At 39.4% G+C, this 26,418-nt stretch overlaps 1 protein-coding gene and 1 pseudogene across 1 annotated transcript; one reads left to right on the forward strand and one right to left on the reverse strand.

The window, feature by feature from the left end:
- Window positions 1-2,886: 2,886 nt before the first annotated feature.
- On the reverse strand, window positions 2,887-2,958 carry LOC122022112 (annotated as a pseudogene).
- Window positions 2,959-3,793: 835 nt separating this feature from the next.
- Window positions 3,794-4,573, forward strand: LOC122019177. Its single transcript, XM_042576675.1, has one exon. It carries the CDS (start codon window positions 3,794-3,796, stop codon window positions 4,571-4,573), a length of 780 nt encoding a protein of 259 aa, XP_042432609.1.
- The last annotated feature ends 21,845 nt before the right edge of the window (window positions 4,574-26,418 follow it).

Below are 26,418 nucleotides of genomic sequence, written 5' to 3' on the forward strand. Positions count from 1 at the left end.
TTGGATGTAACGTATGTACTCTCGATTTATTGGTCCCACTTGGTTGAACAGGTTAGTAGATGAGTATTGAGTTAGTTTTGCTCCATTAGTGATTGATCATATTGACTCTCTTACTGTTATAATAAGTACTTCACCTGAGCTACATCCTTTGATCGCATGACAGTATATTATTCATGCACTATTTTGTTCTATCCATTGAGTTGTTGTACTTACTGTTAGGGTTGTAAGGTTGTAAACATAGCCCCACATTGAAAACACATGAGAAAGATCATGAGTTTATAAGAAAAAGATATCTCCATTGGTATGAGACCTTTTGGGTAGAGCCCAAGAGAAAAACCATGAGGGTTTAGACCCAAAGTGGACAATATCATACCATTGTAGAGATATCTAAATTCTTTTTGATCCTTCAATTGTTATCAGAGCAACATTGCTTTTCACCAGACTAACCGCCGAAAGAAGCATGAGTCAGAGCCATGATCCAAGATCGAACCATATAGGTGAAACCTTGAATAAAGTAGGAGAGACCCTAAGTAGGTTAGGTGACCCGATGCTCAAGGGGAGGTCCTGAGCAGGTCAAGAGTAACCCGATGCTTGAGGGAAACCCTGCGGTCCTTTGTTTGAGGAGGGGGATTATTGGGGTTGCAAGGTTGTAAATATAGTCTCACATTGAAAACACATGAAAAAGATCATAAGTGATGTGCGCAAATATTATGATCTTTTACGCATAATTTAGCACACATTCACTTGACTTATGCACATATATTCTTCACATGATCACATCTTTTATCTTGTATTCACCATATCTATTGTTTTGTTCGGATATCTGCTCTTTGTTTGGTTTTATGTTGACAGGGAAGATTTTCGGAGCTTGAACGGAGAGCATTGATACACCGGAACCAACCAGACAACACGGTCGTGCAACCCTGCACGACCGTGTGGCCAAACAGGAGAGGAAGAGTACACGGTCGTGCAACCCTGCACGACCGTGCGACCAAAATAGTAGTCAGTCAGCACACGGCCGTGCAACCTTGCACGACCGTGCCACCCCAGGTAGAGAAGAAGACTTGCACGACCGTGCACCCCTGCACGACCGTGCCCCAGGAGATAGAGCCCAGGAGCTACACGGCCATGCGACCCTGCACGGCCGTGCAGCCGCACATAACCGAAGAAGGGTACGACCATGCCACCCTTACATGGCTGTGCCGCCGCGGCCAAACCCTAAGACTATATAAGGGTTTTAACCCTTTTTGCCAAGGGGGAGGTGAGCCGTTAGGGAGAAAAAGATCTTGGAGCAATTCTACGTTGCTTTGGACCTCCGTTCAGCGAACTTCCACCACCACATCGACTCCAGAAGCAGAGAGTTGGATCCGAGGGCCACTCTTCGACATCCGATAAGCATATTCCTTCTTACTTGCTAAGAATTATATGTTTGTCTATACTATATTTTCGGATATCTCTCTAGCATTCATGGAGTAGATCCCTTGTTCTGGGATTAGGGAGTAGTCGTGGTACGGATTGATGTAAAACTCGTATCATGTTTATACTTGTTGGATGAACTTTCATGCTTTGTTTCAATTGTTAATTGCTTACTTTTGATTGTGAAGAACTTGTCAGCCCCGTAGAGGATTACCTTTAGATCGTATACCCGAGGGGCCCTAGCGACAGAGGTAACCCGTTCACGGAAATCTAGGATAGCTCCTTGAGAGGAAGGCAGATTCTCCTCAAGGGAGCGAGAAGGCTTAGCTTTACTCACTATTCTTGATTTACTAGTTAGAGTCATGCCCTCAAGATTTACCGAGGTGCCCTAGTGACAGGGGTAAACCGTGGCAGGACTTCTTAGGGCATTACCCTATTCTGGCGCTTAAGAATACCTGCTTAGCTTCCGGCAATAGCATGAATAAGGACAGCGAGAGTAAGATAAACCGAGACACATCAATACTACCACGACGAAACCGACCCCCTAGAACTCCTCATCACCAAGTGAATATTTCGACCTTGCGACTCTCGACTCTCTCCCTCGACCTTTCTTTTTCCTCAGCCTGTTCAAGACCATTGGTAGTCTAGCTAACCATAAGTGAACGATTGCTAGTGCTTATAGCCAGTCCCTGTGGGATCGATATTTTTATTACTGACAATGAATCCGTGCACTTGCGAAAGCGTAACAAGTTTTTGGTGCCGTTACTGGGGACTGCGTCCATAACACTAGCTAAGCCATATTGGATTAGACTAGGCTTGTTTTCTTTATTCCCTGCATAAAAAAAATTCTACTAACAATAAAATATTTTCACTCTTCTTCCCTACTGCATTCATTTTTTCTTTTTTTTTTGCTGTCATATTTTCTATCTTGTTCACTTTTCTTTTGCATGCGTAGAGCTAACCTTTCAGGACAGCTGCTACCATTTGATCTAGAGATTGACAGGACCTTTCTGAGGAGAAGAAATTTACTGAAAGCTTTCCAAGAAGCAAAAGAATCCTCAGGAATGATCGATAAACCGTTGAAAGATTATGTGACACCATGTGCACGAGGGGTCTGATCCAGTATCACCCGACCACCCATCGATGCTGACAAATTTGAGATCAAGCCCGTAGTAATCCACATGGTCCAGCAAAATCAATTCGGAGGAGGACCACACGAAGACCCGAATCATCATCTAGAGCTATTTTATGAAATCTGTGGCACGATGAAGGTGAATGAGGTTCCTCCAGAATCGGTGAGACTGCTTCTTTTCGGATTTTCTCTAAAAGGAAGGGCCAAGCAGTGGCTGAATTCTCTACTACAGATAGCATATCATCTTGGGAGCAATGTGAGCAGAAATTCTTAGACAAATTCTACCCCCCAAGCAAGACTGCCCACATGAGGAACCTAATTGCCAGCTTCAAGAAGATAGACTCAGAATCCCTATTTGAAGCCTGGGATCGATTCGAGAGCATGCTGAGATAGTGCCCCCATCATGGCCTTGAGAAGTGGCTGGTTCTACACACCTTCTACAATGGAATAAATTATCACACGAAGGTATCATTGGATTCTGCAGCAGGAGGAGTACTGATGAACAAAAGCCTTGATGAAGCTAAAGAGATAATAGAGAATGTGGCACTAAACCACCATCAGTGGACATCTGAAAGATCTAGCGGTGTTTTTTCAGGAAATCAGATGAAGGTGTCAGGGAAATTCGAGGTGGATGCATTCACACTCATGTCTGTGAAGCTGGACGCCCTGACTAAGAAATTTGAAGCCATAGGTAGCAACACAGCTAATGCAATAGTTTGTGCTTGCGACATCTACGGAAGTGCTGACCACGCTCAAGACACTTGCTCCCTTGGGCCAATGCAAGTATAAATAAACCATCTTGAGCAATGTGATGCAATAACAAGATACAATCAGAGGCAAAACAATTCGTACTCCAACACATACAACCCTGGATGGAGGAACCACCCCAACTTTTCATATCGAAATAATCAGGACCAGGGGCTAGCACATCAAACCTACCAACCTAGACAGCAAACTCATCAACATCAGCAACCTACGCAGCTGTCTAGGATTGCAAAGATGCTTGAGGAAGCTCTCTTGGAGCAAAAGGAGATGAGGAGCAAGATCAAACAACTGACTCAGAGGCTGGAGAACTCAGAAAAACACCACAAGATGCAAGATAGCCAGATAGGCCAGATAGCTTAGCTCGTTTTAAGAGCACAGGGTACATTCCTAGGGAAACCAGATTTAAATCCGGTGGAACATTGCAATCGCATTGAGCTGCGGAGCGGACGTACTGTGGGAAACCCTCAAATCATTACTCAGATGGAGCTTGACTCAGAAAAGGAACCCACTCTCTTAATGGCCAATCAGACTCAAAACAAGGATGGAGAAGAGGGTACTAAAAAGGTTAGAGAAGCTTTTCATACTACCCCACAGAATCAGATGAATCTGTTTCCTCAGAAGCTTATAGCATCCCAAAAGGATGAAGAGTTCCACCAGTTTCTGAAAAAGGTTAAAGAGATTTGCGTTGAAGTACCACTGTTAGATGCGTTGCACCAGATGCCAAAGTTCACAAAATTTTTAAAGGGAATCTTATCCAATAGAAGGCAAAAAGGTAACTTCGAGACCATATCATTGCCAGAAGGTTGTAGTGCTCTTTTTATGGCGAACTCCCCACCAAAACTTCAGGATCCAGGAAGTTTCTCCATACCGTGCAAAATTAGTTCTGAACTCATACCGAGAGCCTTCTGCGATTTGGGGGCTAGTGTCAGCCTACTCCTGTACTCTCTATGCAAGAAGTTGGGACTCCAGAGCATTAAACTGACTACTATGACACTACAGTTGGCTGACCATTCGTGTAGATACCCAATGGGTATAGTGGAAGACGTGCCAGTAGAAGTGGGGGTTTGCGTCATCCCCACGGACTTCATCATTATGGATATGAAGGAGGACCCCAAAATACCGATCATCCTTGGAAGACCGTTCCTCGCCACGGCAGGAACCCTCATTGATGTGAAGAATCACAAACTATCATTGGAGATCGGTAAGGAAAGAATTGAATTTGATTTGTCCAACCCTTCTAACTGCGTCTCCTTTTCTTAGGGAAATTCTAGTAGGATAGATGCACGCAAGGCCAAGGAGTGCATCTTTCGAGAAAGTTCCCCTCCCACGGACGACAAGAAGTATATATGTCCTGCATGAGCAAAGCTAAAGATGCAGACTGGAACACTAACCCTAGGAGGAGAGCCGTGCTTCCATGGGTTTAGCCCGCACTGACCGGAACGGGGTCGAGCTAAAGACCTAAAACAAGCGCTTATTGGGAGGCAACCCAAGGGTTTTCCCTTTTCATTCTAGTTTATCATGTGTTTTGTTTCTTTGATAAGTTTAGTCGAGTGTTTTTTTTTTGATTGTTCCTTTTCAGGATGTGCATGGCCTCCACGAGCTGGTCGTGTGCAGTTCATGGGAGTGAGGAGGAGCTGAAATAACGAAAGACGAGTCATCCTGAGCTAAAAGGAGGTGGTCGTGCAACCTGGCACGGTCGTGCGTAGCCAATAGAGGAGAAAAAGCCACAGGTCGTGCCACTCGGCACGGTTGTGTGGCCTGAGCTGAGAAGAAAAGGGGGCTAGCCGTGCCATCAGGCACGGCCATGTGGGGAAACCAGAGGCAAAGGAGATTTGGGTCGTGCACTCGGCACGGTCGTGTGCCTACAGCCGATAGGAGAAAGAAGGAGGTCGTGCCATTCGGCACGGCCGTGTAGTACCCGATTTAACCTGGCCGTGTCTATAAGACGCGGTCGTGCCCCAGCCCGTGCGGCGCCACCACACCTCTAAGAAACCCTAACCTCTACTTCCTCCTCCCCCAAAACTCTCTCCCTCCACATCATACCTCGACCAACCCTAATTTCTCCCTCTAGAGTCCACTTTTCCTTAGATCTACATCTACATCTAACACATTCCCAAGCCAAAACTTTGGAAAAAGAAGTTAATCCCCTATTCCTTCTCTCCCCTGCTCTTATCCTCAAGGACTCATCTCCACTGAATTCTAAGCTCGCCATGTCGCAGATCTTGAAGAGACTTCGTCGAGAAAGTGGTGGATCTGGAGAAGGAGATGCACCGGGAGGTGACAAAGGCAAAGGGAAAGTGTCATCATCAAAAGGCAAAGGGAAGAGAGTAGCACGTGATGAAGGTAACGAAAATACATTTAATATTATCTTTAGAAATCAAGATAAAAAAGCTAGATATGATAACCTTGTCGCTAGGAAAATTGTATGCACGAAATATATGGATCCTGCCACTATGGATATGCTAGGAATTAGGGATGATATTGATTGGATGATTAGCTCTTTAGATTGGAATGATATAATGTACTGTCATGCACTGACTTACCCTCATCTAGTCCTCAAATTTTTGAGTTCGCTTGATGTTAAATATTCATCTGAAGAGGACTACATAGGGCTCATAACTTTTAGGATGATGAACAAAGAAGTTCGATGGACTTTTAATGATTTTAATTATTGTTTTGGTTTACCTAATGGAGGTGCTCGAGGATTTGATAGTGGGATTAGATGGAATAAATTTTGGAGGTCGATAACTAGATCGAATGACCCTTATGAACCCTCTAGAGCCAAGGCATCCCGCATGCAAAACCCGACCTTTAGATACATGCACAGAGTGATGAGCAAGACAATCTTTGGTCGAGGAGATAGTGACGGGGTGATTAAAAAGGTTGAACTCTATTCTCTTTGGGCAATGTTGAAGAAAGTTGATTTCGATTCCGGATTCCATTTCCTGCAAACCTTAGTAAGGGCAGCTAGGGCATCTTCAGGGACAATTGTGTTTGGTGGATTGATTACTCCAATAGCACATAATTTAGGTTGTGAGCTTGATGAATTAGAGGTTATTCATGGCAATGACAAGATCGACATCGATTCTTGTCTTGCAATGAAGATGATTTGTCGGGATGAGAACGGGTTTGCCTTTCCTAGGGCCTTTGGTTTCCCTCTACCCCTTCCTTATCCCGAGCATACTTCAGTTCGCAATCCTGCAAATTGGGTAATCACTGATCTAGCCCCCGAGAATATACCTTCCATAGTAGAAGAGCCCGAGTACCACCAGGAACCCCCGTCATCAGGTTTCCCACAGCCTTCCAGACATCCGGAACCTCCTAGGCACTCTTTTGCCTATAGCATGGGACCCTCTAGTTTTGATTTTTCTGACTTCCGTACCTCTTTAGAATCCCTTCACGAGAAGCACAATGCCCAACAACAGTTGTTGGAGGGTCGCTTCAAGCTTTTTGACGACCAATTTAGGAAGGTGCGAGATCATTTTCAGTTCACTAGAGACTTTCATAGTCAGGTGACGGGTTCGTACAAGATTATGAGGTGGACCAGGAGAGAATGAGGAACTTTATAGATGATATGGATATCACTCGACAACAAGTAGACACTTTGTATCAATATCATCAGCACATAGGCCATCTCCCTGGTTTTCCTATATTTCCATCGGGGCCACATCAAGGACCTCCTTATCCCCCACTCTCGTCACCATTTTGATTTCATCGAGGCAATGAAAAGTCTAAGTCAGGGGGCGGGGGGAGGGGGGTGTTGCTGCACAACCTGAGTTTGGTTGAGAGTCTTTCTTTTGGTTTTGCATATTTTATTTGCTTTCTTTTATTTGTCTAGCTAGTTTTATCTATTTGCATTTTATTCTGTTTGCACATTATTTGTATTTTCTTATATGTGGCATATTTGAGAACATCAACCGTCTACTTTTTCGGCCACTTGTCCAATAGCAAAATGTCTTGCATCTTCTTAGTTCATGAGTGGTCCAGATTGTGTTAATATGTTTAGTGTATCTCCTTTCTCTATCTTTAGTAGCATGAAATAAGCTAAGTATTGTACGAAGTTCAGTATAAGTTTTTGGCCTAACCTTAAGGACTTATTTTCACTACACTTAAGTACTTAAGCTTGAATGGTAGACATACTTTTGAAATAGTTATGATTCATCCAAATTGTTTGGTACTTGTGTTCCCATGGTGATTCCTTACTTACATTTTGGTTACTGGATAATCTCGGATCATGGAAGCTCATTCAGAAAAATCTAAATCCCAACATATGCATCGCATGTGTAATAAGTGCTACACCTCTATAGCACTATATATATAAAAAAAGAAAAAAAGGGAAAAAAATAAAAAAAATAATAAGGGATAAAAAACAGTTGTCGTGAGTGGAAACTAACAATTCACCCCTTTGAGACCGAGTTAGGTTACTGGGGAAATGAATGTTATGTTTCTCTTGATTCCAAGAAGTATCCTTTGAGACCTTGTGTAATTTAAGGAAAATGAGCCAAGTGTGTGGCAAGTAAGTGTCTATCACCGGGAACATTATGAACTCAATTGTATGACGACTTAACTAGAACAGAAAATGGAAACTTGAAGAGATTGAGCTACCTACTGCACCGAGCATAGAGGACTTATGTTTAGCCATACTTAGGTTACTCCATAGTCATGTTTATCAGTGAAACTAGTTGATAGATTTAGGCGAGTACACTAAGGATTATGAAACACTGTAGGATTTCATGAGCATAGTTTGTAGCATTTTGCTTGAGGACAAGCAAAGATTCAAGTCTGGGGGTGTGATGTGCGTAAATATTATGATCTTTTACGCATGTTTTAGCACACATTCACTTGACTTATGCACATAAATTCTTCACATGATCGCATCTTTTATCTTGTATTCATCATATCTATTGTTTTGTTCAGATATCTTCTCTTTGTTTGGTTTTATGTTGACAGGGAAGATTTTCGGAGCTTGAACAGAGAACATTGATGCACTGGAACCAACCAGACGACACAACCGTGCAACCCTGCACAACCGTGTGGCCAAACAGGAGAGGAAGAGTACACGACCGTGCAACCCTGCACGGTCGTGCGACCAAAACAATAGCCAGTCAGCACACGACCGTGCAACCCTACACGACCGTGCCACCCTAGGCAGAGAAGAAGACTTGCACGGTCGTGCACCCCTGCACGGTCGTGCCCCAGGAGACAGAGCCCAGGAGCTACACGGTCGTGCGACCCTGCACGACCGTGCAACCACGCACAGAACCGGAGAAGGGCACGGTCATGCCACCCTTACACGGCTGTGCCACCGTGGCCAAACCCTAAGGCTATATAAGGGTTTTAACCTTTTTTACTAAGGGGGAGGCGAGCCGTCAGGGAGAAAAATATTTTGGAGCAATTCTACGCCGCCTTGGACCACCGTTTAGCGAACTTCCACCACCACATCGACTCCAGAAGCAGAGAGTTGGATCCGAAGGCCACTCTTCGACATCTGATAAGCATATTCCTTCTTACTTGCAGAGAATTATATGTTTGTCTATACTATATTTTCGGATATCTCTCTAGCATTCATGGAGTAGATCCCTTGTTCTGGGATTAGGGAGTAGTCGTGGTACGAATTGATATAAAACTCGTATTGTGTTTATACTTGTTGGATGAACTTTCATACTTTGTTTCAATTGTTAATTGCTTACTTTTGATTGTGAAGAACTTGTCAGCCTCGTAGAGGATTACCTCTAGATCGTATACCCGAGGGGCCCTAGTGACAGGAGCAACCCGTTCATGGACATCTAGGATAGCTCCTTGAGAGGAAGGAAGATTCTCCCCAAGGGAGTGAGAGACCAGGCTTAGCTTTACTCACTATTCTTGATTTACTAGTTAGAGTCATGTCCTCAAGATTTGCCGAGGTGCCCTAGTGACAGGGGTAAACCGTGACAGGACTTCTTTGGGCATTACCCTATTCTGGCGCTTAAGAATACCCGCTTAGCTTTCGACAATAGCATGAATAAGGACATCGAGAGTAAGATAAACCGAGACACATCAATACTACCATGACGAAACTGACCCCCTAGAACTCCTCATCACCAAGTGAATATTTCGACCTTGCGACTCTTGACTCTCTCCCTCGACCTTTCTTTTTCCTCAGCCTGTTCAAGACCATTGGTAGTCTAGCCAACCATAAGTGAATGATTGCTAGTGCTTATAGCCAGTCCCTATGGGATCGATATTTTTATTACTGACGACGAATCCGTGTACTTGCGAAAGCATAACAATGAGTTTATAAGAAAAAGATATCTTCATTGGCATGAGGCCTTTTGGGTAGAGCTCAAGAGCAAAACTATGAGGGCTTAGGCCCAAAGTGGACAATATCATACCATTGTGGAGATATCTAAATTCTTTTTAATCCTTCACTCACTATCCTTTGCTTCTCCTTTGACTTTTAGGTTAGCAGATAGAGGATGTGTGTCGCTCAGAGGTCCGGCTACCAGCCCCACTCGAGTTGGATTTATGTTGAGTTGCTTCGTTTTATTGTTTCTGTTGCTTATAGTTATAGTTCTTTCTATTTTATATTTTTGAGTGTTTCATATGTACATGCATACATACACGCATTGCCATTTGTGACTTGGTGTTATTATATTATATCAGTATTTTATGTTGGCTTGAATTGGATGTGATATTGATTATTTTATGAATTGTCACTAGGGGGTACTGTCCGGTTTGGCGGACAAGTATACCCTCGGTGCATGATAATTTTGGGTTCGAGTTTAAATGCTAGGTTTTGGGTTTTGGGGATTTTGATCTCATTTTGATTTACAATTTTTTTTCATGTTTGGGACAAGGCAAGCCAAAGGACATCTCTGAGCTATATGAAGTAAGGTATAACTATGATGATTATCTTACCTTGTGTGTTCACTACTTGGTGTAGGTTATTGTTAGAAAAGTTGAATGCCATATAAATTGAGGTATGGTTAGTTAGACTATCTCCCTTTGGTGGGATTGTGCAACTATTTTTATTCCTATCTATTAGATACTCACTGAATTGGTTTAGCATGACAACACTTAGTGACTCAACGCCATTCACAATCATGGTCGGGGATGACCATGGATGCGACTAGTTGACATTTAGGACCCCAACATGATGCTGAGGATGTAAATTCTTTTGTGACACAAACTAAGACCAAGTTGGAAGGCAAGGGTCGGACCTTTCAACAATCTATTGGAGATCAAGGAGCACAGTCTCAAGAAATACCAACAGCCATACCATTTTTGCCATTATCATTTGGGTAATGGACAAGGAGTGTATACTTATATTGTCTCAGGTAGTTGAGGATTGATGTATCCTGTTCCATGGGGATTTTGACCATGAACCCGTCATACATGTTTAGATAACCTCAAAGCTACATTTGAGTATATGACCCATAATAATATAGAGATGGTGAAACTAGTGGTTTATTACGTACGAGACCAGGCCACCGCGTGGCGGGAGATAGTAGAAGATAACCTTCAAGGAGCAAAACGTCATCTAGGGGATGATTCTGAAAAGCTTTTTCAGAGAGTTTCTCTATGTTTATAGTTCATCTTCAGGAGTTTATGAATTCTAAGTTGTATGATAATAGTGTAAAGGATTTCAAGGTGATGGTTAGTCAACTCGTCTAACACCGCCCCCACCAAGTAGCTCAAGACCTTGGTGTACATACCCATTCATGTAAGGTCTCGAAGTCTATATTTAGATCAGAATGTTTGACCATTTTATCAACCCTAGTAGGAGAACATTTATGGTAAGATTACGAGAGTTGTAGTGATAATCATATAGTAGGTACTGACGTCTAGCCAAAAAATTAAGGGTTACCCTTGGACCTTGGTAGTCATACCGTCACTATAGATATACAAGTACTTGAAATGATAGAATTTGATATCCTTATTAGCATGGACTATTTGGTCATCGATTGTGTTTTAGTCAACTGTCGAGTAGGGGTAGTAACCTTGAAACTGCCAAACCAACCATCTTAGATATTTGTGAAACTAATGACAAAGGAATAATTGGTTTCAGTATTATAAGCCAAGCAATTGCTATTTCATGGATGTCGGAAGTATCTGCTATCTTTGATAATGTTTAATAGTACCTCACTCTGCTCGAACATTTGTATAGAAAATCCAGATGCGTTACTAGACACACCCTGAGCTTACCACTTTTGAGGCAAGTGGAGTTCGTGAGTGGGATACTTTCGACGATGGCTCTAATATCAACGACCTCGTGTTGCATGACGACAAAGAAACTAGAAGAATCAGAGCAACAGGAGCAGTTAGATAGAGGATTTATCAGTTCCAGTGTCTTCCTTTGGGAAGCTTTTATCTTCTTTGTTAGGAAGAAAGATGGATCGATGAGATTGTCAAGCAAGTACATACAACCTAGAGAGCATCAAGAATAAATACCCCTTGCCACGGATACAGAAGTTGTTTGACCAACCCAAAGACACCATGTATACTCTAAGATCAATGTAAGATCTAACTATCATCAACTTAGAGTAAAAGTTGCATGCATATAGAAGATGATGTTCTTCATATGGTACAAATTCGAGTGTAGGTATCTAAATGTCTATTTCAATATTTTCCTGTGTTACTTTAATTTGTTATACACCAACTCATGACACTAACACCATATGCACTTGAAGGGGACTTTGACCAATTGTTTTATTTGTTAAAGAAATTCAGCATGAGCTACACTCAAATCCTATGGGTGAAGATTTTTACCCAACCTTCTTAAAAGATTTTTAAATTTAAATGATAATTTCTCTGTTCAATATGTTGAGTATGATAATGATAAGTTCTATGGAAGATAAAAAGAACTAAATTGAAGTACCAAGCCTTATTCATAATGTGTGCCAAAAATGTCTTCCAAACTTCGGATTAGCTATATGAGATGCAAGGAACATTAGTTACTGACAATGGTGTATAGAATTTGATCACCATAACAGAGGAAAATTTTCTTTTGAGATGCAAGTCTAAGATAAAATCAATATTTACTTCATGTCATGGTACATTAATTACTGACAATGGTGTATAGAAGCTGGTAATTTGGTACTGTGTATAGCAATATGATTCTTTGACATCTCTTAATATAAAGTTTGACATCTTTAAGTGCCACAAATAGAAAAGTAACTATAGCAATGTTAGGTTCTGTCTCAACCAAAAGGTCCATTAAGTCTACCTTTAGATGCCTAAGTTCACCTTCGTATGCTTCTTTGATGACAAACAGTGCAACAAACAAATGAACAATTAAAATGCACAATAGATTATGTTGAAAAGAAAATCAGTTTGGATCAAGAATTGTTAGGAAATGTCATTTTGACATACTTTCCAAATTTCACCAGAAGAGAAATCATCACCCTAAAATTCTTTCAGCACTTTTAATCCTTAACTTTCACTTGCATAGTAGTTGGCAAAGAATTGTTGGAATATATACTAAAAGTCTAACTTTTGTATAAACATTTATTTAGAAATAAGAATCAAATTGGTCAAATGTCTAAATTTATGCTAAATGTAGTTGTCCATTTAATTTATATTGTAGATAACATGGTGTGAGGAGACACACAGAAGATTATGTTATCAGATCCTTATAAATTATAAATAGTAGCTCACAACCAAGATGGAATGGACAAACCATTGGAGTGGTTGTAGTATAATTTGATATTAATTTATCTAAACTATAAAATTACACTAGTACACTATGAGTATATTGAGCAGGATCATTTGAAGTAGTTTCTTTTTATACTGACTATATAAGAAAATAAAACCTCGGTTATTATGGAAGTGTGTGCTCTTAATCGTGATATAATAACAAGCACGTATATTTAACATTTATTTCTTTAATTTATCAAAGGGTATGATTTAGCTCGTTAAATCAATAGGGCCGATAAGTTAGGAAATAATATTATTTATATGGTGTGTTGTTGATTATAGAATGAAACTGTGTCCTAGTAATCTAGGTTGATGATGCCCCCTTGAGGAGCTCATAAGGATTGTCATGTAAACCCTACAGGTGGACCTAGTCCGACATGACAATGAAGTTGAGTGGTACTATTCTTGGAGTTAGATATTAATTAAGTGAGTTGTCAGTAACTCATTTAATTAGTGGCATTATATATCTTAAACACAGGAAGATTAATGCACTCATAATAAGAAGGAGTCCATAATGTAATTTGGGATTGGTGCGGTAGTTCAATAATAACTCTTTAGTAGTATGAGTTATTATTGATGAACTTGAGTTGGGTGTTCGGGGCGAACGCAGGAAGCTCAAGCTCATCGGGAGACCAAAACTAATTTCTCCTCTCGGTCCCTATTGTAGCCTCTATAAAACCTTGTATCCACTAAGTCCACTTCTTATCCAAGTAATGGGCCAGACACAATCTTGCTTGGAGCAAGGGGGTCGGCCAAGCAATGGCTTGGAGCTCAAGTAGTGGTCGGCCAAGCCATGCTTGGTGACCAAGCATGGGGTCGGCCATAGGAATAGGATTAAAGAAGATTTTAATTTTTGTTAAAATCTTTCCTTTTGAAGCTATTCATGAAGGGATTTAAAAGAAAAATTTTAATTTTAAAAATTTCCTTTTATAGTCATCCTCATGGTTTTAAAAAGAGAGTTTTAGATTTTAAAATCTTTCCTTTTATAGCTATCTACAAAAGATTAAAGAGAGATTTTAATTTTGTTAAAATCTTTCCTTATTTATAGTTGTCTATAATACTTAAAAAATATTTTAATTTTTGATAAAACTTTCCTTTTATGTAACCATGATTTAAAAGGAGAAGTTTTAATTAATCTTTCCTTTTTGTAATTATCTACATGTTTTAAAAGAGAGAGATTAATTTTAAAACTTTCCTTTATTGTCATGTACAATAGGAAATTTTAAAAAAGAGATTTTAATTGTTATTAAAATTTCCTTTTTTAAAGGGAGGCCACAAATAAAGAAGTTTTAATTATGTTTAAAACTTTCCTTTTTGTAAACATCATGGTTTAAAAGGAAGCTTTAATTTTTGTTGTAAAAATTTTTCCTTTTTAGCATACCATGATGTGGCTGGCCATAAGAAGATTAAAAGGAAGTTTTAATTAAACTTTCCTTTTTTGCCATGACCAAGGATTATAAAAGAGATGTATAGGGTGTCTCATGAGATTAATCTCTAATGAATTGATCTCTCTAAGTTCCCTCTCTTCTAATCCTTTGGTGGCCGACCATCCCTCTCTAGTTTCTCCTTGCTTGTTCTCCTTAGGGTCGGTTCCTATCTCTAGCTTGTTTTCTTCATCTTGCTTGGTGGCTGAAACCTAGCTTGGAGGGGAAGATCTATAAGGGTCGGCGACACACTTGGAGAAGAAGGAGAAGAGAAGGAAGTTTCCTATTTTGGCATCCGTTAATGGCTCAAGAGTCTTGGAGAAGAAGAAGTGGTCCTGGCGGAATTCATCTTGGTAGATCATCGCTCACACGACGTCCAAGAGGAGGTGAGGAATACAACAGAAGATCAAGAGGTCTTTAGCTACAAAGAAAGGTATAACTAGTTGTCTTATTCCGCATCATACTAGTTTTCTTTGTATGGATTTTGAAATACCAAACACAAGAGGCTAACGATTCTAGGTAATCGAATTTATATTTTGATTTTGTGTTTCTTTTGTTTTTCAATCTTGTGATTCAATTGTTCTTAGTGGTTAAACCTAGGGTTACTATAAGGAGATTAAATATTGAATTTCGTTGAAAGGCTTTGTCTAGGAAGTGGTGGATGATCTCATACCCAAGAAGGCCTAGTGTCTTGCCATGTTTAATCTGGAAGCCAATCCTTGAAATAAATGTTTAATCAACTTTGTAACATGGGTGGATTTGGATTAATAATGTTAAGCATCGTTTGTGATCCAACACTACAAAAATGCCTGTGTTTAACGACGGGAGTACCGACGGAATCTCAACTCCGTCGGAGTATACCGACTGAATATACCTCTGTCGGTAAGTCCCGACGGGATTTAGGTCAGTCGGTAATTACCAACGGAATCGTAATTCTGTCGGTACTTACCGACGGAATTACTATTTTCGTCGGTACTTACCAACGGAATTAGTAATTCCGTCGGTAAGTACCGACGGAATTACGATTCCGTCGGGACGTACCATGTCATTACCGTTAGGGTTTGTTTATTTCCGACGAACTTCTTATTCCGTCGGTAAATAGGCGGGTGCGGGCGTAAACATTACCGACGAAATGATATTCCGTCGGTAATTAACGGGTTTAGGGTTTTATAATACCGACGGAAATCCAATTCCGTCGGAGTTTACCGACGGATGTATCTTTCCGTCGGTGGATTTCCGCCCGTACCCGTTCTCTTTTACATTCGCTAAACCTTACCCGATAACTAGCCGAAATCACTTACGGAATTAACCATTCTGTCGGTGTGTACCGACGGAAGTAGGGTTCCGTCGAGACATACTGACGGAAGTGGGGTTCTGTCGAGACCTACCGACGGAAACCTACTTCCGTCGGTAAATCACGATTTAGGGCACAGATTGGCCCTTTCCTCTTCACGCGACCTTTTTCTTTCCTCTGATTTTCCTGTGGCGGCGATTTTCCGACGGCTCTCTCCAGCGATCTCGGCGTCCTCTCCTCCCGTTCACCCCGTTCCGGCGATCTCTCAGGTATGCTCTTGTTCTTCTCCTCTCTCGTTTTCGTTTTCACACGGCCGACAGCCACGCCCTGCTCGCGGATCGCTGCCGGCGGCCTGCTCGCGGATCGCTGCCGGCGGCCTGCTCGCGGCCGACAGGGTGCTTGCAGTCGGCGGCCTGCTCGCGGCCTGCGCGGGCCTGTCCGTCTGGGTCTGCCTCGGCACGGCGGGTGCGGCCGGTGCCTGGCTGGTGCTGCTCGGCCTGGAGCGCCGCTGGCGCGCCGCGGCCAGGCTGGCGGTTGCCGGCCTGCTCAGCGCCGCGCTGGCCGCCCCCTACCTGCGGCCTGCTCGCGGCCGGCGGCCTGCTCGCGGCCGGCGGCCAGCGACCTGCTCGCGGCCGGCGGCCTGCTCGCGGCCGGCGGCCTGCTCGCGGCCGGCGGCCTGCTCGCGGCCGGCGGCCTGCTCGCGGCCGGCGGCCTGCTCGCGGCCGGCGGCCTGCTCGCGGCCGGCGGCCTGCTCGCGGCCGGCGGCCTGCTCGCGGCCGGCGGCCTGCTCGCGGCCGGCGGCCTGCTCGCGGCCGGCGGCCTGCTCGCGGCCAGCAGCCTGCTCGCAATTATAGCTGTGCTTTGCTATTGTTCGTAGCTGAGCACAATCAAAACCCTACAAAATTTAAGTGTCGTGACATATTTTGATCCATTTCGCTATTGTACTTGCATAAAATGTAGTGGCCAACAGGTGTTTGATCGATGCTTCTCATATATGTATGATTATTTCATTTGATAATGCTATAAGGAACAACATGTTTATAATAGTTTAATTTATTTGTTCTAGTGTAGAGGTGATTTTTGGTAATATGATATGATGATCGTGAGATGAAATTGTGCACATAATTCCTTTATTTAAACTTATTTCAAGTGATACAACAAGTTTAATAATGTTTCAATTTATATTCTCTTTAGGTTATAACAATGTATATGAACAAAGCTTGGATGTACAATCGATTAGACAATGGTTTTATCAGAGATGATTTTATTGCTGAAGTTGAACAGTTTGTGATTTTTGCTAAAAGTCATCCAGAATGTATGAATGGTTCTGAGGTACGGTGTCCATGCAATCATAAAAAATGTCAAAAATAGAGCATTTCGTGATGAGGATACTGTAAAAATGCACATATGTAGAAATGGATTTGTGCCAAATTACTACAATTGGTATTGTCACGGAGAACCTTATTTATATGAACCAATTGAGTCATCTGGTGGTTCGTATTCTGGGACTACTGTTATAGATCCTGAAGCATCAAATAATATTGATATTTCAATGCAATCAATGGTTCAAGATGCAATGAATGCAGTTGATTATTCGAATATAGATGAAATACCAACCCCTGAATATCAGCAACTATATGAAATGTTAAAGGCTAGTGAAAGAGAAGTGTGGGAAGGCATTCCTTCTGGTCATTCACAACTATCAGCTATAGCAAGGTTATTGAATATGAAAGCAGAACATCATTTCTCAGAAAGATGTTACGATGACATTTATCAACTGATGTCAGAGTTGCTCCCTACTGATAACATAATGACTGATAGCTTCTATAAAACAAAGAAATTGATCAGAGGTTTAGGTTTGCCTGTAGAGAAAATTGATTGTTGTATAAACAACTGCATGATATTTTGGAATGAAGACAGTGATTTGAATCACTACAACAAAAACCTTCATAGACATCGGTTTTCCACCGGTGCCTATTTCATTTTCGACTGATGTCTATGAAGCCGATGTTAAAAGTCTGCCATTTTAGACATCAGATTAAAACCGGTGTAGTATCACTTAACGACACCGGTCTTCGAATCGGTTATTAACCGATGTAGTATCACTTAACGACACCGTTTCATCAATGGTGTAAAACCGATGTAATATTAGTTAATAACACCGGTTTTATAGCGGTGGAAAACCGATGTAATATCAGTATTTTTTAACAGTACAAATTTGATTTCCGAAATAGTAAAAAAAAAAATACACAAATATTCACAAATTACACAAATATTCTTCATTCAACATTATCCATCAAATACACAAATATTCACAAATTACATAAATATTCTTCTTACAACAGTATCCATAAAATACACAAACATTCTTTTTACATCAAAAGCTAATATATATCATAATCAAGGTAGAACATTCTTTTAACAACACATCAAAGTAGAACCGCACTTCAAATGTAATCTAGCATGCATTCAGCCCACTCGAACCGCACTTCATCAATTTCAACTCTGGAGTACTTGAGATTTGTAAACTGTAAAAACACATAAATAATATATTAGTAAACCAAGACCAAAAATCATAGTTGAAAAAGTAGTAAGAGCACCAGGTAACTGTTAGAGTGTATACTAAAAGTCTAGCTTTTGGTATAAAATATTTATCTAGAAATAAGAATCACATTGGTCAAATGTCTACATTTATGATAAATGTAGTTGCTCAATTAATTTATATTGTAGATAACATGGTGTGTGGTGTCACATACAGAAGATCATGTTATCGGTTCCTTATAAATTATAAACAGTAGCTCACGACCAAGATGGAAAGGAACAAACCATTGGAAGGTCGTAGTGTAATTAGGTATTAGTTTATCTTAACTATATAATTACACTAGTACACTTAGAGTGTATTGAGTAGGACCATTTGAGGTCGTTCCTTTTATACTGACTTTATAAAGGAACAAAGACCTCAGTTATTATGGAAGTGTGTGCTCTTAATCCTAATATAATAACAAGCACATATATTTGATATTTATTTCTTTAATTTATCAATGGGTGAGATTTAGTTCGATAAATCAATAAGCTTGATAAGTTGGGAAATGATATCACTTACAGTGTGTGTTGTTGATTATAGAAGGAAACTGTGTCCTAGTGATCTAGGTTGAGAATGTCCCCAAGAGGAGCTCATAAGGATTGTCATGTTAAACCCTGCAGGTGGACTTAGTCCGACATGACGATGAGTGGTACTACTCTTGGAGCTAGATATTAATTAAGTGAGTTGTCAGTAACTTACTTAATTAGTGGACATTTGTTATCTTAAACACAGGGAGACTAACACACTCATAATAAGAAGGAGCCCAAAATGTAATTTGGGATTGGTGCGATAGTTCAATAATAGTTCTTTAGTGGAATGAATTATTATTGATGAAATTAGGTTGTGTGTTCGGGGCGAACACGGGATGCTTAATTTCATCGGGAGACCAAAACCAATTCCTCCTCTCGGTCCCTATCGTAGCATCTAGTATATAGAGATTTATACCCACTGCATACCCACCTTCTTACCCATCCAATGGGGCCGCCCAAGCTAGCTTGGAACCCAAGCTAGGGTCGGCCAAGACCAAGTGGATGAGCCATGTAGGTGGCCGGCCAAAGCTTGGGTCCCAAGCTTAGGTGGTCGGCCACTAGAATATTAAAAAGGATTTTTATTAAAATTATTTCTTATGTGGATATCATGATTTTAAAAGAGAGTTTAAAAATTAAAAATTTCCTTTTATAGCTTTCTACAAAAGATTAAGAGAAGAGATTAATCTCTTTCCTTATTTGTAGTTTAAAAGGATGGTTTTAATTTTTGGTAAAAACTTTCCTTATTTGTAAATCATCTACATGTTTAAAAGAGAGTTTAAAATTTGAAATCTTTCCTTATTTGTTGATTAAAGGAGGATTTTAAATTTTAAGAAAACTTTCCTTTTTAATCATGTTCATGATTTAAAAGAGAGTTTAAAATTAAATATTCTCTTTTATAGGTTTCTACAAAAGATTAAAAAAAGATTTGATATCTTTCCTTATTTGTAGATTAAAAGAGATTTTAATTTATAGAGATAACTTTTTTTTATCCACATGTTTAAAAGAAAGATTTTAATTTATTAAATTTCCTTTTTATAAACCAATCATGAAGAGATAAAAATTATTGAGAATTTTTATAAATTTCTGGAAGCAAATAAGGAAGTTTTAATTGGTGTTTAAAATTTTATTTGCTTGGAGATTTGTATAATGACCGGCCATTGTAAATTGAGAAGAGAAAAATTATTTTTAATTAAATAAATTTTCCTTTTCATGGCAAAAGAATTAAGGAAGTTTTTGTTTAAATTTCCTTATTTGCCAAGACCAAGGATTATAAAAGAGGGGGTAGAGGTGCCTTCATGGTAAGAGAACTCTATTATTTTTCTCCCTCTTTTCTTCTTTGGGTGTGGCCGGCCCTTTCTTTCCTCTCCTCTCCTTTGTGTGGCCGAAACCTACTCATGGTGGAGATAGCTTTGGTGGTCGGATCTAAGAAGGAGAAGAAGGAGAGAAAAGAAGCCTCTTTTCTAGCATCCCTTGGAGCATGGTGGTGGTGGCCGAACCTCTTCATCCTAGGAGAAGTTTTGATGGCCGAAACTTGTAAGGAAGAAGAAGGTGCTTGGTGGTTCTCATCTCGGAAGATCGTTGCCCACACAACGTCCGAGGTTAGAAGAGGAATACGGTAGAAGATCAAGAGGTCTTTCTAAAAGGTATAACTAGTAATTTTTCTTTCCGCATCATACTAGTTATTTTTGGAAATAATACCAAATACAAGAGGCATACGATTCTAGAGTTTCGAATTTGTTTTCGATATAGTGTTCTTTTGTTTTTCTTTCCCTTGTGATTTGATTGTTCTTTTCGGTTAACCTAAAGTTATTTTAGGAAATTAAATATTATCTTTCCATAAAAGGTTTTGTCTAGTCGGTGGTGGTTGCTCCCATATCCAAGAAGGCCATGTGCCTCGCCACGTCAGTACTGGGAACCAATTATGGAAATTAATATTTAATGGAATTAATAACTTAAGGTGATTTGGGTCGAACGTGTTAAGTTTCGCAGGAGATCCAAGTCAAAACCTAAAAGAACAAATAGATTAAGTTTTGGATCAAACGTGTTAAGTTCCACAGGCGATCCAAAATTTAATTTAAAAGAACACATGGTAGCTAGGAAAAGGTTCAGACCTTTGTACAAAATTTTTGTACAGTGGAACCTCTAGGCTTTCCGAGTAGCAACCAACAATTGGTATCAGAGCTAGGGTTTCACCTCTGTGTATTTGGTATTAGTTTAATTATGCGCATGTCATACATAATTTAGGCAGGTTAATAGTAGGATGTGCTAACTTTGTGGATGCAGGATCCAACTATTATGGCTTATAGTTATTATGTGTGTGATTGGACCCTTGGACATGTCAAGGGCATTTTATTGTGTGTGCATGATTGTATTATAAAATACAGCAGGAGCTGTATTTAGTTTTATTAGGATTTTATTTTTGATCTAGTTACATGTATATTCCTTTTATGGAATATAGGATCGATGGATGTAAATTTTATTTTATGTTCGATCTAGTTTACATGTACATTCCTTCGAGGAATATAGGATCAAAATGTACAATTCTATTTATGTCGCGGATCGAATCTTGCAAAGCGTGGAACCTTCTAAGGACCAGAGGCGCAGCGGAACTAGGAGCAAGATGGATGCGACAGCCAGACCCGGTGGCAGTGGCCAAATATGGCAGCATCTTGGGATGACAACACACGGAGGACAACAAGATATAAAAGCCATAATAGTTGAAAATTAGATTTTCTATTTATTGCTTTTATATTGTGCTGTGTGTGCATGTTAGTTTACATATTTAGTAGGCTAGCATAGTTAAAATTCCTCATTTATAAATAACTAAGTGGGAGAGGGATTTTTAAGTAAATCCCATGGTTTCCATTACTGGTTTGTAAGTGATGCAAACAAGCTTGCGCGTTGGCTCTGAGTGCCTTCCTCCATAACGGATGAGCTTGTTTGTGGATTACTAGAACAGACTTCCATTTTTGGATGACTATAGGAAGTTAATTAAGAGCGTATGATCTTCCCCAACGGAAGGGACATAATCTTATTAATGTACTTAGTGTCAAGTAATGGTATACACTTAGACACATCTAATAGTATCCTCCCCATCGGAGTCACTGCTATTATTTGTGTGACCAAATGATACCAACTATTAATTTTATTTGTCAAAAAGTTAGGTTGACAAGATAATAAAATTAATGGGTTAAAACCCTCCTTTTACAAATGTTGAATTTGTATACGTCCACACTAACGTGGCATGCAAAATTCACGGTGTTTGAGGTGTTGGTGAATTTAAATAATATTGTTTGAGGAATCAATATTTTTTTAAATTCAAAAGTTTTTGACCAAATATTTGATCAAAGACAGATCAACTATTAATTTTATTCGTCATAAAGTAAAGTTGACGAGATAATAAAATTAATGAATAAAATCTCCTCTTCGATTTTGTATGCGTCCACACTATCGTGGCATACAAAATTCATGGGGATTTTTAAGGAGTTGATCTTGACCAAATATTTTTGTGATTCTTAGGATTTAAATATTTGTCAATCCCCTAGTAGTCATACTATAGAAAAGGCTTAGTAGTCCCAATTGTAATGATTAGAAATAGGACTTGGACATTAAGGTAGACTGTCTTCTTAAAACTAAGAACAACATAGGTGTATTTAATTCATTAGTTGAAACATGTTTAGTGGTGTTATCTACCAGAACCTGGAGTGTAGATACAGATGCCATTAATTATGTCTGCAATTCATTGCAGGGTTCCAGGAAACCCGGCAACTAAATGAAAATTAAAACACCGTCCACATGGGCACTACTGTAAAAATGATAGCTGTTGCAGTGGGAGATGTTTATCTTTTGATAAGAATAAAACATGGTTTTTTGAGTAATTATCTTTACGCACCAAGTTTAGAAAGAACTAGTTTTCAGTTTCTAAACTATTCAAAGAACTTGATATTCTGCCTCTTTTAATAACAAAGTTGTTATTAAGAAAAAGAGGGAAGTTATCTGTTCTGATACGTTGGTTGGCAATTTATAAATCCAATAACTCTCACGATGCAACAAATGGAAATTAGTAACACATCTTCTAACTTTAAGAGAAAGTAACCTTCGGAAATGAACCAATTATATCTTTGGCATCTAAGGCTAGGTTATATTAACTTGAGTATGATTCATTGGTAGCTGATGAACTTTTGGGTTCATTAGTAGTGGAAATTTTTCCAACCTGCGAGTCTTACTTGGAAGGAAAAATAACCAAGAAGCTTTGGAGTCAAAGATATGTTGAAATTGATTCATTCTAATTTGTGTGATCCTATGACTATCCAGACAAGAGGTAGTATTGAATATTTCATCTATTTTATAGACAACTATTCAAGATACAAACAAATCTACTTAATGTACCGCAAGACTAAGTACTTTGATTAGTTCAAAGAGTACAAGACTGATGCGGAGAAATGTTAAAGTAAAAGTCACTATGGTAAGATCGTAGTGGCAAGTACCTCTTGGGAGAATTTAGGAGTCACTTATCAGAAGTAGGGATTCAATCCCAATTAACTGCACCTGGTACACCCCTACAGAATGGTGTAGTAGAAAGAAGGTATAAGACTCTTATAGAAATAAGGAGATTGATGATGAATTACCAAATTCATTTTAAGGATATGCTTTGGAAACGGAAGTGAACATAGTACCTTCCAAAGTCATAACTCTCTACTCATATAGAATTGCTGAATAAGCATAAGCCTATTTTGAAGCATATTCGGATTCAGGTAGTCCAGCACATATGCTGAAGAGAGACAATGATAAGTTGGACAGGAATTCACTTATTTATGGGTTATCCTAGAGAAATGAAAGTAGGTTTATAGTCTTAAAAATCAGAAGGTCATTATTAGCATCAATGATCGATTTTTAGAAAAGGACTATGTAATAAATCACGTGCCCATAAGAAAATTTGTTCTTAAGGAAATAATAAAAGACATGTCTAATCTAGTACCTACTGTACAAGATGAGATACCACAAGGAAACTGCAACACATATCACAAATGATACACAATTATAGAAAGTGTCTTGTCGTAGTGGGAGGGTTGTTAGGCAACCTAAAAAGATTCATGTTTTGGGAAAGTTTTTGGACTCAATCCCTGGAGGACATGAACCTGATCTCCGGACATATGACGAAACACTCCAAGATAAAGATGCAACATCTTGGCAAAGAGTAATGAATAACAGAATTAGAATATATGTATTCTAATAAAATCTGGAAGCTTGTAGAACCACCAAATGGTGTAAAAGCCTTTGGGTGTAAAAAGGTCTATAATAGGAAAAGAAGGATAGAAAGGAAGGTAGTAACTTTCAAAGCAAGGCTTGATGAAAAAGGAAACTTTTTCACTGGTAGCCATGCTTAAGTTTATCCGGATTCTTTTATCTATTTGGCAAGTGGATGTCAAGACAGCATTCCTTATTGGAAGTCTTGATGAAAACATCCATATAAAGCAACCAAAAGGGTTCATTGCAAAGGGCTAAGAGCATCTCAATCAGTCTATAGATTGAGGCAAAGCTTCAAGGTCTTGGAACATCCGGTTTATCAAAGTAATCCAGACCTATGGATTTATTGAGTAAACGGATAAGTCTTGTGTATACAAAAGGTGTGATGGAAACGTGGTGGTATTTCTTGTACTATACGTAGATAACATTTTTGGTAGTTGGAAACAATATCAAAATGTTGTCAGAAGTAAGGGTATGGTTGTCCAAATAATTTGATATAAAGGACTTGGGAGAATGTATATATTTTTGAGATCAAAATAATAAGGGATCGAAAGAAAAAATATATTTTACTTATCCCAAGCTTGATACATCGGAAAAATCCTTGCTCGTTTTAAGTATACAAAACTCCAAGAAAGGTTTCTTACCTTTTCAGGATGTAGTAACTTTATCTAAAGATATGTCTCTGTAGACATCAAAGGAGATAAAGGAAATAAAGGCAGTTCTTTATGCTACGGCTGTTGGAAGCCTAATGTATGCTATGCACGAGATCAGAAATCTATTTTGCCAAGGGCATAGTTAGCAGATATCAAAGTAACCCTGGACAAGGACAGTGGACTACAGTAAAGCATATATTGTAGTACCTTAGAGGCACTAGAGATTATATGCTAGCTTACAAGGCAGTTAATTTAGTCCTTGTGGGTTGCATGGATTTTAACTTCCAATCGGATAGGGACAATAATAAGTCAACCTCGGGGTTTTGTGTTTACTTTAGGAGGTAAAGTCATAACTATGGAAGAGTGATAAGCATAGGTGTTTTTCTAGACTCCACCATAGAAGCTTAGTATATGGCAAGACTCTGAGGTAGCCATAAAAGCTGAATGATTCAATAACCTCAAGATAGACTTAGATATGATTTCTGGTTTGTCCAAAGATTATTACAATTTATTGTAATAATGTTGGTGCAGTAGCAAACTCGAAGAAACCATAAGTCTATAAGGCAAGTAAACACAATACAGCGCAAGTACCACCCAATACGAGAAATCGTATAAACGAGGAGAAGTTGTTGCCGCCTAGATTGCATCAGGTGATGACGTATAGATCCTTTCACTAAGGTCCTTAAGGCAAGAGCTTTTGATGGGCATGTTGAAGGGATGGGCATCAGATGTATGGCAGCAGATATGGCAGCTTAGTCTTTTAGTATAAGTGGGAGATTGTTAGAGTGTATACTAAAAGCCTAGCTTTTGGTATAAAATATTTATCTAGAAATAAGAATCACATTGGTCAAATGTCTACATTTATGATAAATGTAGTTGCTCAATTAATTTATATTGTAGATTACATGGTGTGTGGTGTCACATACAGAAGATCATGTTATCGGTTCCTTATAAATTATAAACAGTAGCTCACGACCAAGATGGAAAGGAACAAACCATTGGAAGGTCGTAGTGTAATTAGGTATTAGTTTATCTTAACTATATAATTACACTAGTACACTTAGAGTGTATTGAGTAGGATCATTTGAGGTCGTTCCTTTTATACTGACTTTATAAAGGAACAAAGACCTCAGTTATTATGGAAGTGTGTGCTCTTAATCCTAATATAATAACAAGCACATATATTTGATATTTATTTCTTTAATTTATCAATGGGTGAGATTTAGTTCGATAAATCAATAAGCCTGATAAGTTGGGAAATGATATCACTTATAGTGTGTGTTGTTGATTATAGAAGGAAACTGTGTCCTAGTGATCTAGGTTGAGAATGTCCCCAAGAGGAGCTCATAAGGATTGTCATGTTAAACCCTGCAGGTGGACTTAGTCCGACATGACGATGAAGTTGAGTGGTACTACTCTTGGAGCTAGATAATAATTAAGTGAGTTGTTAGTAACTTACTTAATTAGTGGACATTTGTTATCTTAAACACAGGGAGACTAACACACTCATAATAAGAAGGAGCCCAAAATGTAATTTGAGATTGGTGCGGTAGTTCAATAATAGTTCTTTAGTGGAATGAATTATTATTGATGAAGTTAAGTTGTGTGTTCGGGGCGAACACGGGAAGCTTAATTTCATCGGGAGACCAAAACCAATTCCTCCTCTCGGTCCCTATCGTAGCCTCTTGTATATAGAGA

This window comes from Zingiber officinale, chromosome 9A, assembly GCF_018446385.1.
Source record: "Zingiber officinale cultivar Zhangliang chromosome 9A, Zo_v1.1, whole genome shotgun sequence".
In the NCBI taxonomy this organism is placed as follows: Eukaryota; Viridiplantae; Streptophyta; class Magnoliopsida; order Zingiberales; family Zingiberaceae; genus Zingiber; species Zingiber officinale.